The sequence below is a fragment of the Auxenochlorella protothecoides genome (assembly GCF_000733215.1).
Source record: "Auxenochlorella protothecoides strain 0710 unplaced genomic scaffold scaffold77, whole genome shotgun sequence".
NCBI classification, from domain to species: Eukaryota; Viridiplantae; Chlorophyta; class Trebouxiophyceae; order Chlorellales; family Chlorellaceae; genus Auxenochlorella; species Auxenochlorella protothecoides.
Window position 1 is genome coordinate 33,411 of NW_011934370.1, and position 13,028 is coordinate 46,438.

The 13,028-nt window shown below is 67.2% G+C and overlaps 4 protein-coding genes across 4 annotated transcripts in view; 2 read left to right on the forward strand and 2 right to left on the reverse strand.

The window, feature by feature from the left end:
• The window catches only part of F751_5944 (Structural maintenance of chromosomes protein 3), a gene marked incomplete at both ends in the record, with an annotated part of 8,657 nt that extends 3,002 nt beyond the window's left edge, over nt 1-5,655 (forward strand). Inside the window, 19 exons of the mRNA XM_011402594.1 lie at nt 19-111; nt 285-514; nt 640-736; nt 977-1,122; nt 1,311-1,536; nt 1,929-2,428; nt 2,528-2,543; nt 2,805-3,023; nt 3,128-3,208; nt 3,312-3,389; nt 3,513-3,587; nt 3,719-3,883; nt 3,970-4,074; nt 4,193-4,315; nt 4,513-4,644; nt 4,809-4,910; nt 5,059-5,123; nt 5,260-5,400; nt 5,562-5,655. Of these exons, the coding sequence (XP_011400896.1) occupies nt 19-111; nt 285-514; nt 640-736; nt 977-1,122; nt 1,311-1,536; nt 1,929-2,428; nt 2,528-2,543; nt 2,805-3,023; nt 3,128-3,208; nt 3,312-3,389; nt 3,513-3,587; nt 3,719-3,883; nt 3,970-4,074; nt 4,193-4,315; nt 4,513-4,644; nt 4,809-4,910; nt 5,059-5,123; nt 5,260-5,400; nt 5,562-5,655 (2,688 nt within the window). The remainder of the gene's footprint in view (nt 1-18; nt 112-284; nt 515-639; nt 737-976; nt 1,123-1,310; nt 1,537-1,928; nt 2,429-2,527; nt 2,544-2,804; nt 3,024-3,127; nt 3,209-3,311; nt 3,390-3,512; nt 3,588-3,718; nt 3,884-3,969; nt 4,075-4,192; nt 4,316-4,512; nt 4,645-4,808; nt 4,911-5,058; nt 5,124-5,259; nt 5,401-5,561) is intronic.
• A 416-nt stretch (nt 5,656-6,071) lies between these two features.
• On the reverse strand, nt 6,072-6,857 carry F751_5945 (putative ribosome biogenesis protein RLP24; the record flags this gene model as incomplete). Its single annotated transcript, XM_011402595.1, has 3 exons — nt 6,072-6,482; nt 6,685-6,764; nt 6,806-6,857. The coding sequence occupies 3 exons, from the start codon at nt 6,855-6,857 to the stop codon at nt 6,072-6,074; spliced, it is 543 nt and encodes a 180-aa protein (XP_011400897.1).
• A 442-nt stretch (nt 6,858-7,299) lies between these two features.
• F751_5946 (hypothetical protein) lies at nt 7,300-9,436 on the reverse strand (the record flags this gene model as incomplete). The annotated part of the gene is made up of 4 exons (XM_011402596.1): nt 7,300-8,058; nt 8,469-8,608; nt 9,034-9,184; nt 9,287-9,436. The coding sequence occupies 4 exons, from the start codon at nt 9,434-9,436 to the stop codon at nt 7,300-7,302; spliced, it is 1,200 nt and encodes a 399-aa protein (XP_011400898.1).
• A 781-nt stretch (nt 9,437-10,217) lies between these two features.
• F751_5947 (Polyphosphoinositide phosphatase) overlaps nt 10,218-13,028 on the forward strand; it is a gene marked incomplete at both ends in the record, with an annotated part of 5,024 nt that continues 2,213 nt past the window's right edge. Inside the window, 4 exons of the mRNA XM_011402597.1 lie at nt 10,218-10,425; nt 10,558-10,683; nt 10,816-12,303; nt 12,470-12,909. Coding sequence (XP_011400899.1) covers nt 10,218-10,425; nt 10,558-10,683; nt 10,816-12,303; nt 12,470-12,909 — 2,262 coding nt within the window. The remainder of the gene's footprint in view (nt 10,426-10,557; nt 10,684-10,815; nt 12,304-12,469; nt 12,910-13,028) is intronic.

Genomic DNA, 13,028 nt, shown 5'->3' on the forward strand with positions numbered 1-13,028 from the left:
CGCCGCGCCGTGGTGGAGGCCGAGAAAGCCGAGGCGCTGCAGCGCCGCGCCGCGCTGGAGCTGGACGTGCGCGAGCTGGAGCGCGGCATCGCCGGCACCAAGGCCGAGCAGGTCGGGAGTAGGAGGGAGGGTAAAGGGGTGGGGGTGGGGTGGGCAGGCTATGAGCTGTGGTGGTCGTGGGGTCGGCCCTGATTTCCAGCCTGGCAAGCACACGAATCATGCGACTCGACACTGTCACCATGCACTCCCTCCTGAACCCCACCCACTCATTCACCCCCCTACAGGCGGAACTCAACAAGGGCCTGGACCTCGTGAGCAGTGACATCCGGATCAAGCGCGCCGAGCTGGCGTCCCTGGACGCGCGGCTGGCGGGGGCCGTGGAGGAGGAGGGCGCGGCGGCGGCCGCGCTGGTGGGCAGGGAGGCGCGCCAGCAGGCCCTGTTTGCGAAGCAGGGCCAGCGGGCCAGGTATGCCACCGCCGCCGAGCGCGACGAGGCCTTGACAAAGGAGATCAGGTGCGGCCGAGGGGTGGGAGGTAGTGAGGTTGTCTCAGCACAAGGGTTTCCCCATGTGGGAGGCTGCAGCTGCGTGTGGAGTTCCAGGCGCCTTCACACTTGCAACACATCCATCCTCCTCCCAGGGCGCTGGAGGGCGCCCTGACGACCAAGCACGAGACGCAGGCGGCTGCGGAGCGGCAGGCCGCCGCGTGCGCCACGGAGGCAGAGGCGCTGGAGGAGGTGAGGGCAGGGTTGCGTGATGTTGTTTTTGGAGCACAGAGGTCGGCGGCAAATAGTCCGGGGTGGCTTATTTATCTGACTCTCGGGACCTTGAAGTCTTTGAGCAGACCCACCGCCGTCCAGATCGATGGGCGTCATCTGTCACACAAGGGTCGACTTTTCTTCTGTTCCTGGCACATGGTTCACACCCCCAATTCCTCGCTGCAACCAACCCCACCATGCCCGCTTTGACCCCGGCAGGAGGTGGAGGCCGCGCGGTCCGGCCTGGCCGACCTGGAGCGCGACCTGGCGGCCACCGCGGGGCGGGTGCACGCGCTGTCCCAGCGCCGCGACGCGGCCGTCAACCGCCAGAAGGAGCTGTGGGGTGCCGAGGCCGAGCTGGATGGGTGAGGCGGGGGAATCGAGGGGGGCAAAAGGTGTGAGGAGGCCTTCAAGGGCGGGCAGCACCCTCCTGGCCACGCTGCGCTGCTGCTGCAACACTGATTGTCAGCAGACGGCGTCGCGCTCCCCGGCTCCCGGAACCCCCCCCTACCCCCCTTCCTCCTGCTTCACCCTCCCCCCTCGCTCGTCACAGCTCGTGGCGGCTGAAGGCGGAGGAGCTGGCGCGGGTGAGCCGCGTGCTGGAGGCCGCCACGCCGCGCGACCTTGTGCGCGGCTTGGAGGCCGTGGAGCGCCTGGTGCGAGAGCACGGCATCCGAGGCGTGCACGGCACCCTGCTGGACCTGTTTGACATCGACGCCCACCCGGGACACGCCACCGCGGTGGAGGTCACCGCCGGGAACAACCTCTTCTACGTCGTGGTGCGGGGCGTGTTGTTTTTCGTGAGGTGGGGTGGGGTGTTTGAGGTGGGTGGTGGAGGGAGTTTCTGGTCTCGATGACCGCACTGGGTGCCTGCCCCAGCGGGCTCTCGCATGGACAGGGAGTCTGTGTGGGGAGGGAGGACAGAGCGGCGACGAGAGAACAGCCGCCGCCCGGCACCGCTGCACGGTGACTGGCCGGCAGCGCACAGCAGACGCGATGGCTCTACCTGGCTCCCTACAGTAGGGTACCAACAATTCCAAGACTCTCCCTCCACATCCCTTCCACCACTCCTTCCAAGACCATTCCCCCTCCCTCAACCCCTTTCTCTCCCTTCCCTCCCTCAACCCCCTTCCCTCCCTTCCCTCCCCCCCCTGAAAACCACTCCACTCAGGTGGACGACGACGGCGTGGCCACGCAGCTCACGCAGCTGCTCACAAGCCAGCGCGCGGGGCGCGCGACCTTCATGCCGCTCAACCGCCTGCGCGCGACCGAGGCGCCGCGCCCCGACCAGTACGGCGACGCGGTGGCCCCGCTGCTGGACTTCCTGTCCTTCGATCCCGCGCTGCGCCCCGCCATGCTGCAGGTGTTCGGCAAGACGCTGGTGTGCCGCGACCTGGCCGCCGCCGCGCGCGTCGCGCGCGAGACCGACGTGGCCTGCGTCACCATGGACGGCGACGTGGCCGACCGCCGCGGCGCGCTCCGTGGCGGATTCACCGACGCGCGGCGCTCGCGCGTCGCCGCCGCGCGCGAGAAGCGGCGCCTCGGCGCCGAGCTGGGCGCGCTGGACGCTGAGCTGGCGGGCGTGCGCGGCCGCCTGGCGCAGGCGCAGCAGGACATCGCGCTGGCCGGCGAGGCGCTGGGCAGGGAACAGGCCCAGCAGTCCCACATCCAGTGAGCGCAGAGAGGGGGGGGGGTTGAGAGGGAGGGGGCTGGGAAGAAGGGGTTAAATTTGGGGGGGGGCTAGCAAGGGAGGCTCTGGGGGCCCGACAGCGACGAAAGTCCGCACGTGAGGCTTTCCCACCACGGGGCACTGGGAGCTCCTCCCTGTCCGGTCGCGGTGCAAACGTTCATTCTGCCCAGCATTCGCCCCCTCCCCCCCCCAACCACAAACAGGTCCAGCATCGCGCCGGCGCGTACCGCGCTGCGCGCTCTGCGCTCGCGCCTGGAGGCCGCGCAGGCGGCGGCCGCCGCACAGCTGCGCGCCGTGGCCGAGGTGCGCGCCACCTGCGCGGAGCTGGAGCGGCGCTGCGCCGCGCTGGCGGCGGAGCTGGGCCAGCCGCTGGCGGCGCGCCTGGGCAAGGCCGAGGCGGCCGAGCTGGCGGCGCTGGCGCCGGAGGTCGCGGCGCTGCAGAAGGGCCTGGCGGCGGCGAGGAGCAGGCGCCTGGCGCTGGAGAGCGAGGCGGAGGGTCTGCGCCAGACCATCGCGGGCGACCTCCTCCGCCACCAGCAGGCGAGGGCTTTGTTTTTGTGCAAAGGGGGGGACTTGGTGTGGTTGGCGTGGGGTGAGGCCCCAGGGCGACTGCCCGACTGCATGTGGTCCAGCCTGCATTGAGCGCACCATGACTCACCCCCATTACGTCATCCCCACAGGACCTGGAGGACCGGCTGGCGGGGCGCACGCTGGCCGTTGACGAGCCGACGCTGGAGGCCCGCCGCACCGCGCTCGCCACGGTGGGCGCTTGGGTGGCGGTGTATTCAGCTGGCTGCCTGTGGTTGGTCCGCCGCCGTGGGCTCCCGGCTGGCGACGCCCTTCCTTCCCCTCCTACCGGTGCAGGTGGAGGCCGAGCTGGCCAGGACCTACGCCGATGAGAAGGCGGTGGCCGACGAGCTGGAGCTCCTCGTGGGTCGGCGGGTGGGGGTGCTGGATGAAGGGTGATGGCTCGGGCGTGTGTAGTGCAGCGGAGGCTACATCCTCGCCCCTCCCGAGGACCAGCCTGACACTCCACTGGCGCGACTCGTCCCCTCGTCTCGCCAGGAAAAGGAGTCCGCCGGGGGGACGGCGCTGGAGGCGGCGCGTGAGGCGCTGAGCCGCGCCCTCCTGGCGCTGGAGGTGGGCGCGCGGGGTTTCACCACGGTGGTGGTACAAGGCGCCTGGCCGCTGGCCTCACCCCACACAGTCCAGGCCGAGGATGGACGCAGACCCAACCTTCCCAACCCCTCTTCCACCACGCAATCACACAGGACGTCCAGCTGAACGAGCAGGAGGCGCAGGCCAAGCGCGGCGCGCTGGAGGCGAAGCTGGGCGACCTGGACGACCGCATGCGCCTCCTGCGCCCCGTGTCGGCGGACGCAGTGGAGGTGCACGCCACCACCAGCCTGTCTGCGCTGCGAGCGCAGCTGGGGAAGGTGGGTGGAAGGGGTCGGGCAGGATAGAGGCCCGCCCAATGTACTGCAGCCTCAACCTCTTCCGGCCCCCTTGACCTCACCCTCAGATGAATGCCGAGCTGCACAGCAAGTACCGGCCCGCCAACCGCCTGGCGCTGGAGCAGCACCAGGGCTTCAGAGAGCAGCGAGACGAGCTTGTCAGGCGCAAGGAGGTGGGCGAGGGGTACAGGTTCGGACCCTGCATGGGGCGCGCACGGCGCTCCCCCCATCTCCTGCCGCGAGCCTCACCCACTGACCTTGGTCTCCCCCCCCGCGACCCAACACATGCAGGACAACGACGAGGGCGAGCGCAAGATCAGGCAGCTCATCTCCACGCTGGACATGCGCAAGGACGAGGCGCTGGAGCGCACCTTCAAGGGCGTGGCCAAGAACTTCCGTGACATCTTCGCCACGGTGGGTGGTTTGAGGAGGTGTGCGGGGGGCCACCCTGTTTCAGATGAGCAAGCCTGGATGCCTCCGTGCAGATGGAAGGCCGAACGGAACCTTGAAAGACACGGTGGCTGGGCGGCTGTGGGTGGTGGCCTGCATGGGTGTTGCACCCTGCACAACCGCACCCCCCCGTCCACTGCCCCTTCCATGCCCCCCAACAGCTGGTGCCAGGCGGGAGGGGGGAGGTTGTGATGCAGAAGCGGGTGCCGGGCTTTGGGAACGAGGAGAACATCGACCCCGAGGCTGGCAAACCCTCCACCGGCCTGGACCGATACGTGGGCGTGCGAGTCAAGGTGACGGAGGAGGGTGTGGGGTGGTTGCACGCCTCGCTGCCCATGGGGATCAAGGACAAGATCGCTTGGGAGCAGGGCGCCTCACGCAGCACATGCTTGCCAGTTCCGAGGTGCTTTGTCGCAACCAACTCCATGCCCCCTTGGGCCCCCATGCAATCCCCCAGGTGGCCTTTGGGGCCGGCGGGGAGACCATGTCCCTTAGGCAGCTGTCCGGCGGCCAAAAGACGCTGGTGGCGCTCACCCTCATCTTCGCCATCCAGGTGCCGGTGGGGGCCGGGGTGAAAGGGATGGTGCCAGGCGCGCCATGCCCGGAGAACTGGGGATTGCCCGCACGCACTGGAGTGGCCTTCATCAACAAACGGGGGCCATTCTCCTCACCAAGCGCCCGTCCACATCCCCTCCCCCCGTACCCAGAGGTGCGACCCCGCGCCCTTCTACCTCTTCGACGAGATCGACGCGGCGCTCGACCCGCAGTACAGGTACCTTGTTGCACACTGCCGCGGGGCAAGATGGTGCACATGCAGAGCAGCGGTGATGTGGGCTTCCCTGCGGTCGTGCAGCACGGCTTCGTGCGAAATCCTGTCATCCTTTGCCTCGCTTTCCACATCGCCACAGGACCGTGGTGGCGGACCTCCTGCGCGCCCAGTCCCGGGATGTGCACCAGCGCGCCCAGTTCATCGTCACCACCTTCCACCCGCAGCTGGTGGCGGTGGCCGACCGCGTGTATGCCGTCTCCCACTCCAACCGGGTGTCGAGGTGAGGGCTTGGGAGGAGAGGGGGCGACTATGGTGAATCGAACCTCAGGGAACCCCTGACACTGTACCTCTGGGCCTCAGCCGCCGGTGCACCCAGGTATCGGCATCGAAGAGCAAACAGGCGGAGCTGCAACACTCACCCACGTCGCCCTCATCTTGCAGGGTGGACCTGATCCGGCACGAGGAGGCCATGGGCTTCCTGAAGGCACAAGGTGACACCGCAGGGGAGGCCAGGGAGGTCTCCTTGGTGGCCTGATGCCCCATCAGGTGTGACCTGCACCACCCTCAGCCCCAACCTTCAAGCCTTGCATTCTATGCAAAGACCCACCGCACCCCCCCTGGCGCAATGCCAGGCCCCTGACACCACCCATGACCCGCCCCGTGTTCACTGCGATCCCCAACCACGACGATACCCTGTAATGCTCCATGTGTCGGTGTGCAGATACAGGGAGGGTATGCGGATGCATACCCCTCTCCAGACATAATACAAGGAGGACACCAGCGTAGTGCAGGGCGATCTGAGGCCCAGCGCCGCCCCATGCGAATGCCCCATGCGGATGCGGTGCTTGAATGCCGGCAAAGAGATTCCGCCATGACCCACCCCTGCACGGCGCCGGGCCCTCCCCAGCGGGCGCGCCCTTGCCGCAGGCGCGCCAAACCTGGCCAAGCCCTTCACTCCTGCATGGCCTCCGTCTGCTGCAGCTCCTCCACGCTCTCGCGCAGGCGCTCCTCCTCCTCGCGCGCTAGCACGCCCGGCGCCTTGATCAGGTGGATGGACTGCTCCAGCTCGCGAAGGTCGGCAGCCTTCTCCGCGTCGCGCGCGGCGGACTTGCGCAGCGTGTGCAGGCGCGCCTCGCGCGTCGCGCGGATGGCGGTGACCTTCTTCAGCGCGCCCACCGCCTTGTGCACCAGCTCGCGATCGTACTTCTCGGGCCGGTTGCGCTTTCGCTCCATCTCGAAGGTGGCGTCCTCCGCCAGGTCCTTGCCCGCCAGCTTGCGGTATGCCTTGGTCCACTTCACCTTGCGCGGGTTGCGCTTCATCTTGAAGTTCTTGTGGCACTTGGAGCGGCAAAAGCGGAAGACCTGGGGGGGGGACGAGGGGGGGGGGGAGGATGTGTGGGAGACGGGGCCAACAGTGCGCAGGCTGGGGAGCGCGGTGATCACATCACCGCATCCACATCATGGTGACGGGGCGTGGGTCCAACCAAGAGCCGACACAGCCTTGCAGGCAGAAACTGGCATGCTGTGCCTCGGACCCCAGCGCCCTGCCAAAGCTGGAACTCACTGTGGCATCATTGCGGACAAAGGTCACCCCGTGACCTGGGTAGCAGGTGCTGGAGCAGAACCAGCACTTCTCGAGCCGCACTGTGGTGAGCGGGGTGGGAGGGAGGGAGAGTCAGGGCCACGCTTGGGAAGGGAGTCGTAAATGTGGTACCGACGGGGCCGCCGGATAGCCATGCCCTCCTCACTTGCTGCGGGGCCGTCTGGGCGAAGAACACTATATCAATGGTAATATCTTCCAAGTATCAGTATGCTCAAAGCTGCCTTGGAATGGCTCAAAGGCAGGAACAGGTCGCTAGACGAGCTCCAAGACTGTGAAGACTGGTGCCCAGACAAGACGCCACCTCAAGCAACGGGCACCCTCCCCACGTTAGATATTCCAAAAGTAATGCTGCAGTGTCCATTAGACGGGAAGGCGCGCCAGTGGTGGGTTGCCCTGCATCCCTGCACACCCCGGAAGCGCTGCCCGCGCCCAGCAATTTTCCCGCGCCCGGGATTCCCCCATCTCCTTGCTCGTTTTGGGACTGAGGAACAAAACCCTCGACTTTCCAACGTGTTCTCGCACTTTCTCTTGCAGTCACACCGGCAAAAGTGGACATGTGGGGGGTCCAAGCCGGTGCTACAGGACCACGGGACGGGGACCCGCCGCCGCCCTGCTGCGCCCGACGTCGCCCCAGGCCCAACCCCCGCCCTGCACCACAGCGGCGGCCACGCGCGCCTCGGCCTCCCAGGCCATGGCGCGCTCGTCCATCTCGGTGTCTGGAAGCAGGGAGGCGGGCACCGAGTAGGCCAGTATGGCTGGCGGCGAGGGATCCCGCCCGGCCTGCAGCCCGGCGGTGAGGCTGTGCAGGACCAGGCCGCCGCTGGACAGGCACCGCGCGGCCTGGGCGCCTTCCTCCTGGCTTCCGATCGCGTAGACTGCAGGGTATCCCAGCAGGATGCCTGCCAGGGTGGGGAGAGCGGCCCCCCGGGCCGCCCACCGGTCGCAGTCCAGGGTCAACAGGCATGGCGCCCCAGAGGCCACAGCCCGGCGGGCTACACTCGCCCTCACCTCTGCTGCGACTCCGGCCAGGCTTGTGCCCCTTTCGGAGCCGGGCTCCACCCAGGTTGCGGTTCCAGAGGTAAAATCGATGAAGAGGGGAGGGGCAGCATCAGGCAGATACCTGTCCGGCCGGAGGAAGAAGGTGCAATCGGCCAGCTGGGCGACAGTCAGCGGACAATCTCCCAGCAGCGACGCCTGCCGTGCCAGCTCCAGGGCTATTTTGGGTGTCAGCAGCGCATAGTCCAACATGAGGGAGGGTCGCAGGCCACACAACACCGCGGCCAAGTCTGCCACGAGCTTGGGGACGGCGTGGTGCCTCACCTGGCCCTTCACGACCTGTGGTGCAAAAGGGTGTTATGTCCGGGTCCTGAGCCTGGATTTGCACGCTTGCATTCAGAGCAGGGGCCAGCTTTTGCACAGGAACTTGCCTGACCGCGCTGCACCCTCAAGTGCAAATGCATGGTGCACGCCTGGCCATGCCGCTGCCCCTGCAGCCACCACCTTCTTACCCTCCCTGATGGAGAGGTGCCACGCATGCGCCTCAGCTTTCTCTCACCTTGACGATGATGGTCAGCAGTCTTTCTGCCATTGCCTGGCCATGTGGGGCCTCCCTCAGGGACCCGATGTCAGCCACCATTGTTGCGACCTTGTATCTTCTGCAGGGCGGCCTGAATGGTGGCCACCTCCGCCTCTATCGCGGTCAGAAACCCCTGGACATCTCCGAAAGTCAAGGCCGTAGACTCCACCTTGTTTGCCGCCGTGGCTAGCTTGCTGGTTGTAGCGTTGAACGCAGCGATCTGACGACGGATGTCAGCCAGTTCCACCCCAATGTTTTGCTGGCGCTCGAACACACGAGTGACCCCCTCCTCCAAGGACCGCGCTGGACCTGCAGGGGGATAGATGGAGTTGCAGTCATCTCAGCTGTGGACGGCGGACGTCGAGCCTAGATGTTCGGGTCTGCGAGAGTCTGGCCCTCGTCCAGCCACTGCGCCCCTCCCACGACGCCATACCTTGGGTGGTTGAGCTCGCCTCCGCACCCTCCATCAAGTACACATGGGCTGGGAACTTTGTTTTTCGATTGGGTCGTGCATGATCACAGGGACATTCATCCTGCCAGGTCAGGACGCGCACTTCCGGATTCATTCGCAATCGAGGAATCAGATTTTCAACAGAACGAAAGGTGTCTTTCAACTGCTCGGGTCCGTAGCATAAAAGATAAATCAAGACACGTCCAGTAATTGCTAGTGACCCATATTACAAAACAAAAGGTCGATGCAGGTGTTCATGTTGGGAAATAGATAGAGGACTCACTCAGGATTCTTCTCAACCTGTCCTGCAGGTTCTTGTCCTTCTGCGTCCCTGATGCACCACTGGCAACGTCCTTTGAGAACCGAGCGAGGACCCGTGTGAAGAAGGCCCCATCTAGGGGGGCCTTGTCTCCTTCAGTAAATTGGGCCCAGATCTGCAGTAGGAGATGTGGGCTGAAATTAGATGAAGCTCTCCTGGTTCAACATGTGCTGCCATTCACCACAATGCAAGTCTATCGAACCCTTTGATCACGCACCTTTGCTCTGGCTGGTCCATCTGGAGCAGCCATGAGCAGGTTCATCAGCTGCAGCTCCGGCCGCAGGGAGGCCTGCTTGGCATCCATGGCGATGCGCATGGCCTTGTGTAGCTCCTGTACAACCTCCTTGCTGCCTTCCCGCTCCGCCATGGCGATGAAGGCCCAGGAGGACTGGAAGAACTCCTCCTGGTACAAATCCACGTTGGCACGTGCGTATGCCGCTGGGTCCTTTGCCTGGAGCAACTGCAAGAGCAGCTGTGCACCGCCTGAGACAGGCAATTTTCGGACCACCTGAGGCCCTTTTGTTTCGGCCTGCCGCGCAACTGGCCTTTGCTGACGTCCTGCGGGAGAATGTGGCGAGGATCTTGGGAAGCATGAAGATGGGGTTCGCACGAAGGACATTAACTCCAGGCACGCATAGGGTCGGACCAGGATGATCAGCGAGACTGAAAATTGTGTATTTTCCTCGTCCTTTCGATGCTCTGGAGCAGGTGGCCTACCGTTTACGCTCAGGAATGGTCCAGCAAGTCGACAACATTTGGTGTGGACCCCATGCAGGGCGTTTGGTCGACCACAGGGGCCGTGATGTAGCTGACTCGACATCTGCATGATTTGGGTAATGTTTTAATGGTTTAAGATCGTGTAGTCCAAGCCCTGCCGGGTTTCCACCCGACGGGACTTAAGCACCCTTTCGATTTATCAGGATCCGATGTGCTGAGCGTGCGGCCCGGTGCGTGGCACATCGTCGTTGGGGGCCGCGCCCAAACCTAGGTTCGCGCATACCCATTGCGCATGCACCGAGAATTCAACCTCAAATTCACTTTCACAAATCAGTATGTCGTGCTGAGCGGATTCATATGCGCGCGGGGATCTGAAGCCCCGCTCGCGTGCTCCGTCTTCCCCCTTCCCCCGCCAGTCTGGCTGTCGAGGGATGGATGCGTGGAGCGCTGCCAATGCGCCACACCGAATTCTGGTGTATCGCACCGTTGGCTGGACCTATGTCGTGGGCGGGAGCAAGGATCAGCAGGCATGGAGGATCCTCAAGCTCAGTCGACGAGAGGTCGAGCTCACTGTCGTGGAGGACCCCACCACGTACACGCGGGAGGAGCTCACCTCCCTCCTGCGATGCCTGCGTGACGGTGAGCGGAATGGATGCAGCTATCTGGGATCCGAGCCTGCCCTCGTGCCTCCCGACATGCCCAGGTTGGGGCTCTGCTCCCCCCGGCCCCAGTCCCCACCCGCCCCATCACCTCCTGATTGCACACCTGCAGGCAACCAGGCCGCGGGCGGGCTCCAGTTCGTGTGCAGGGCGCATGGTATGGCGGGGTGCTTCAGGTTCCTGCAGGGCTACTACCTCCTGCTCATCCTGAAGAAGTCGATGCAGGGCCTCATCGCAGGTGGGCCTGCGTGGGGGGATGGTCGTGCATCTCGGCCCCCCCTCCGTCCCGTGCTTTGCGCCCTGGACATCCCCAGCACAGCGCCCCCAGGAGGCAACACCCCCCCCCACCATCCCCCCCTTACTCCACCAGGGCACAAGGTGTACGGCGTGGAGAGCACGGCGCTCCTCCCCCTGCTGCACCCCGAGGCGCATGCCGCGGCCTTCCGTGAGGGCGGCACCGCGCTGCCCGAGGCGCGCTACCGCCGCATCTTCGGCGGCGTGCCCCTTGACTCTAGCTTCCTCTTCTCCCGCACCTGGCCCCTGTGGCGCAGCGTGCAGAGCGTGCTGGCCCCCGGCGCACCCGCCGCCGCCCCGCCCCCCAACCCCGACCCCTTTGCCAGCCAGTGGGTGTGGAACGCGCACATCTCCCTCCCGCTGCGCGCGCTGGGCCTGGCGCGCTGGCTCACGCCGCTGGTGCATGGGTTCTGGACGCAGCGCCGCCTCTCCGTCTTCGGCCGCCCCTTCACGCTGACGCTGCTGGCGCGGCGGTCGCGGCGCTTCGCCGGCACGCGCTACCGCAAGCGCGGGCTCAACGCCGACGGCTTCGTGGCCAATGAGGTGGAGCTGGAGCAGGTGGTGGAGGCGGGGCTAGACCGCCGCACCCGCCTCCCCGCCATCTCCTCCTGGCTCCAGCTCCGCGGCTCCCTGCCCCTGTTCTGGTACCAGGCCGCCAGCAGCGCGGTGCTGAAGCCCGAGATCGTGGTGCAGCAGTACGACCCGCTGTACCGCGCCACCGCCGCGCACTTTGACGCGCTGCGCGCGCGCTACGGCGACCCGGTCGTCGCGCTGGACCTGGTGCGCCGCAGCGGGCGCGAGGCGGCGCTGGGCCGCGCCTACGAGGCCGCGCTGGCCCAGCTGAACCGGGGGTGGGCGCGGGAGGGGCGCCCGGGCGTCGCCTATGTCGCCTGGGACATGCAGGCGGCGGCGAAGCGCGCCCCGCGCACGCTGCTGGCGCGCCTGCGCCGCGTCCAGGCCCCCGCCCTGGACGCCACGGGCTTCTTCGTCCTGGGCGGCGCGACCGGGGGGTGGGGGTCCTGCGCCAGGGCCGCACCCGACGGCGGCGAGGGCGGCGCAGGGGAGCGGGACTCCGGCGCCGCGGCCGCGGCCGCCCCCCCCTCGTCTCCCAGCCTGCGGCTGCAGTCCGGCGTGCTGCGCACCAACTGCATCGACTGCCTGGACCGCACCAACCTAGCCCAGTTCGCGGCGGGGCTGTCGGCGCTGGGGCGTCAGCTGGCGGCGCTGGGCCTGTCCGGCTCCGCGCGCGGCCTGGCCCCCGACTCCTCCGCCGCGCGCGCGCTGATGGACGCATACGAGGCGGCGGGGCACGCGGCCGCGCAGCAGTACGGCGGCAGCGAGGCGCACGCCTCCTTCTTCCAGCGCGCGCGCGGCGACGGCGCGGCAGCCACCACTTCGCGCGACCTGCTCACCTCCCTGCGCCGCTTCTACAGCAACGCATACACCGACGCCGACAAGCAGGACAGCATCAACCTGCTGCTGGGCGTGTTCCGGCCCGAGCCGGGGCAGCCACACCTCTGGGAGCTGGACTCCGACTCTGCCCTGCGACCGGGGGGTAGGCAAGGTGTGCTGGGGGGTTGTGGGGGGGGGGGGGAAGATTGAGCGGGACTTTGTAGGAGGTTCTGATTGACATCCGAGGGGTGGGTGGGTGGACGGGGTTGGAGACCCACGGCACAGGGCAGCGCACCTGCATCGCACGATCTCACACCCACCCGCTCTCACGCTCAAAGGCTCGCTAGAGGGCTCGGTGCGGGCCGGCAGGTTTGTGCCCCGTAGGCATGGCGCAGATGCGGGCTCCCTGGAGCGCCTGCCGCAGGAAGGGCACCGAGGCCTGAGCGCGGGCGTGGCACCCGTGCCCCCCACCCTGGCCCCACTGCGTGGCCTCGGCGGCGGCGCAACGGCGGCGCCGGCGCCGGCTGCGGAGCGGGGAGGCCAGCCAGGATCCATCCTCCAGCCGCCCCTCCCCACGGCCGGGGAGGAGAGCGACACCTCGGGCGACGAGTGCTTCACGCCCTCCCTGCTGCACCTGCTCTCCTCCGCGTCGGCGGAGGACTCCTTTGCCCCCTCGGCCTCCGTGGACTTGGCGCTGGCCGCCGGCCTGGCCCCCGCCCCTGCCGCGCTGCTGACCCAGGAGCTGGGGGCCGCGAGCCATCCCCCCGAGCAAGCCGCGGTGGGTTTGCTGGGCCACGCCGGATCCCTGGGCGTCCTGCTAGGGGCCGGGGGGCCGTTTGCGGGCCCGCCGGCAGACGGGGGCCTGCCCGCCGGTTCGCTCGGCCGTGCGGCGTCGGC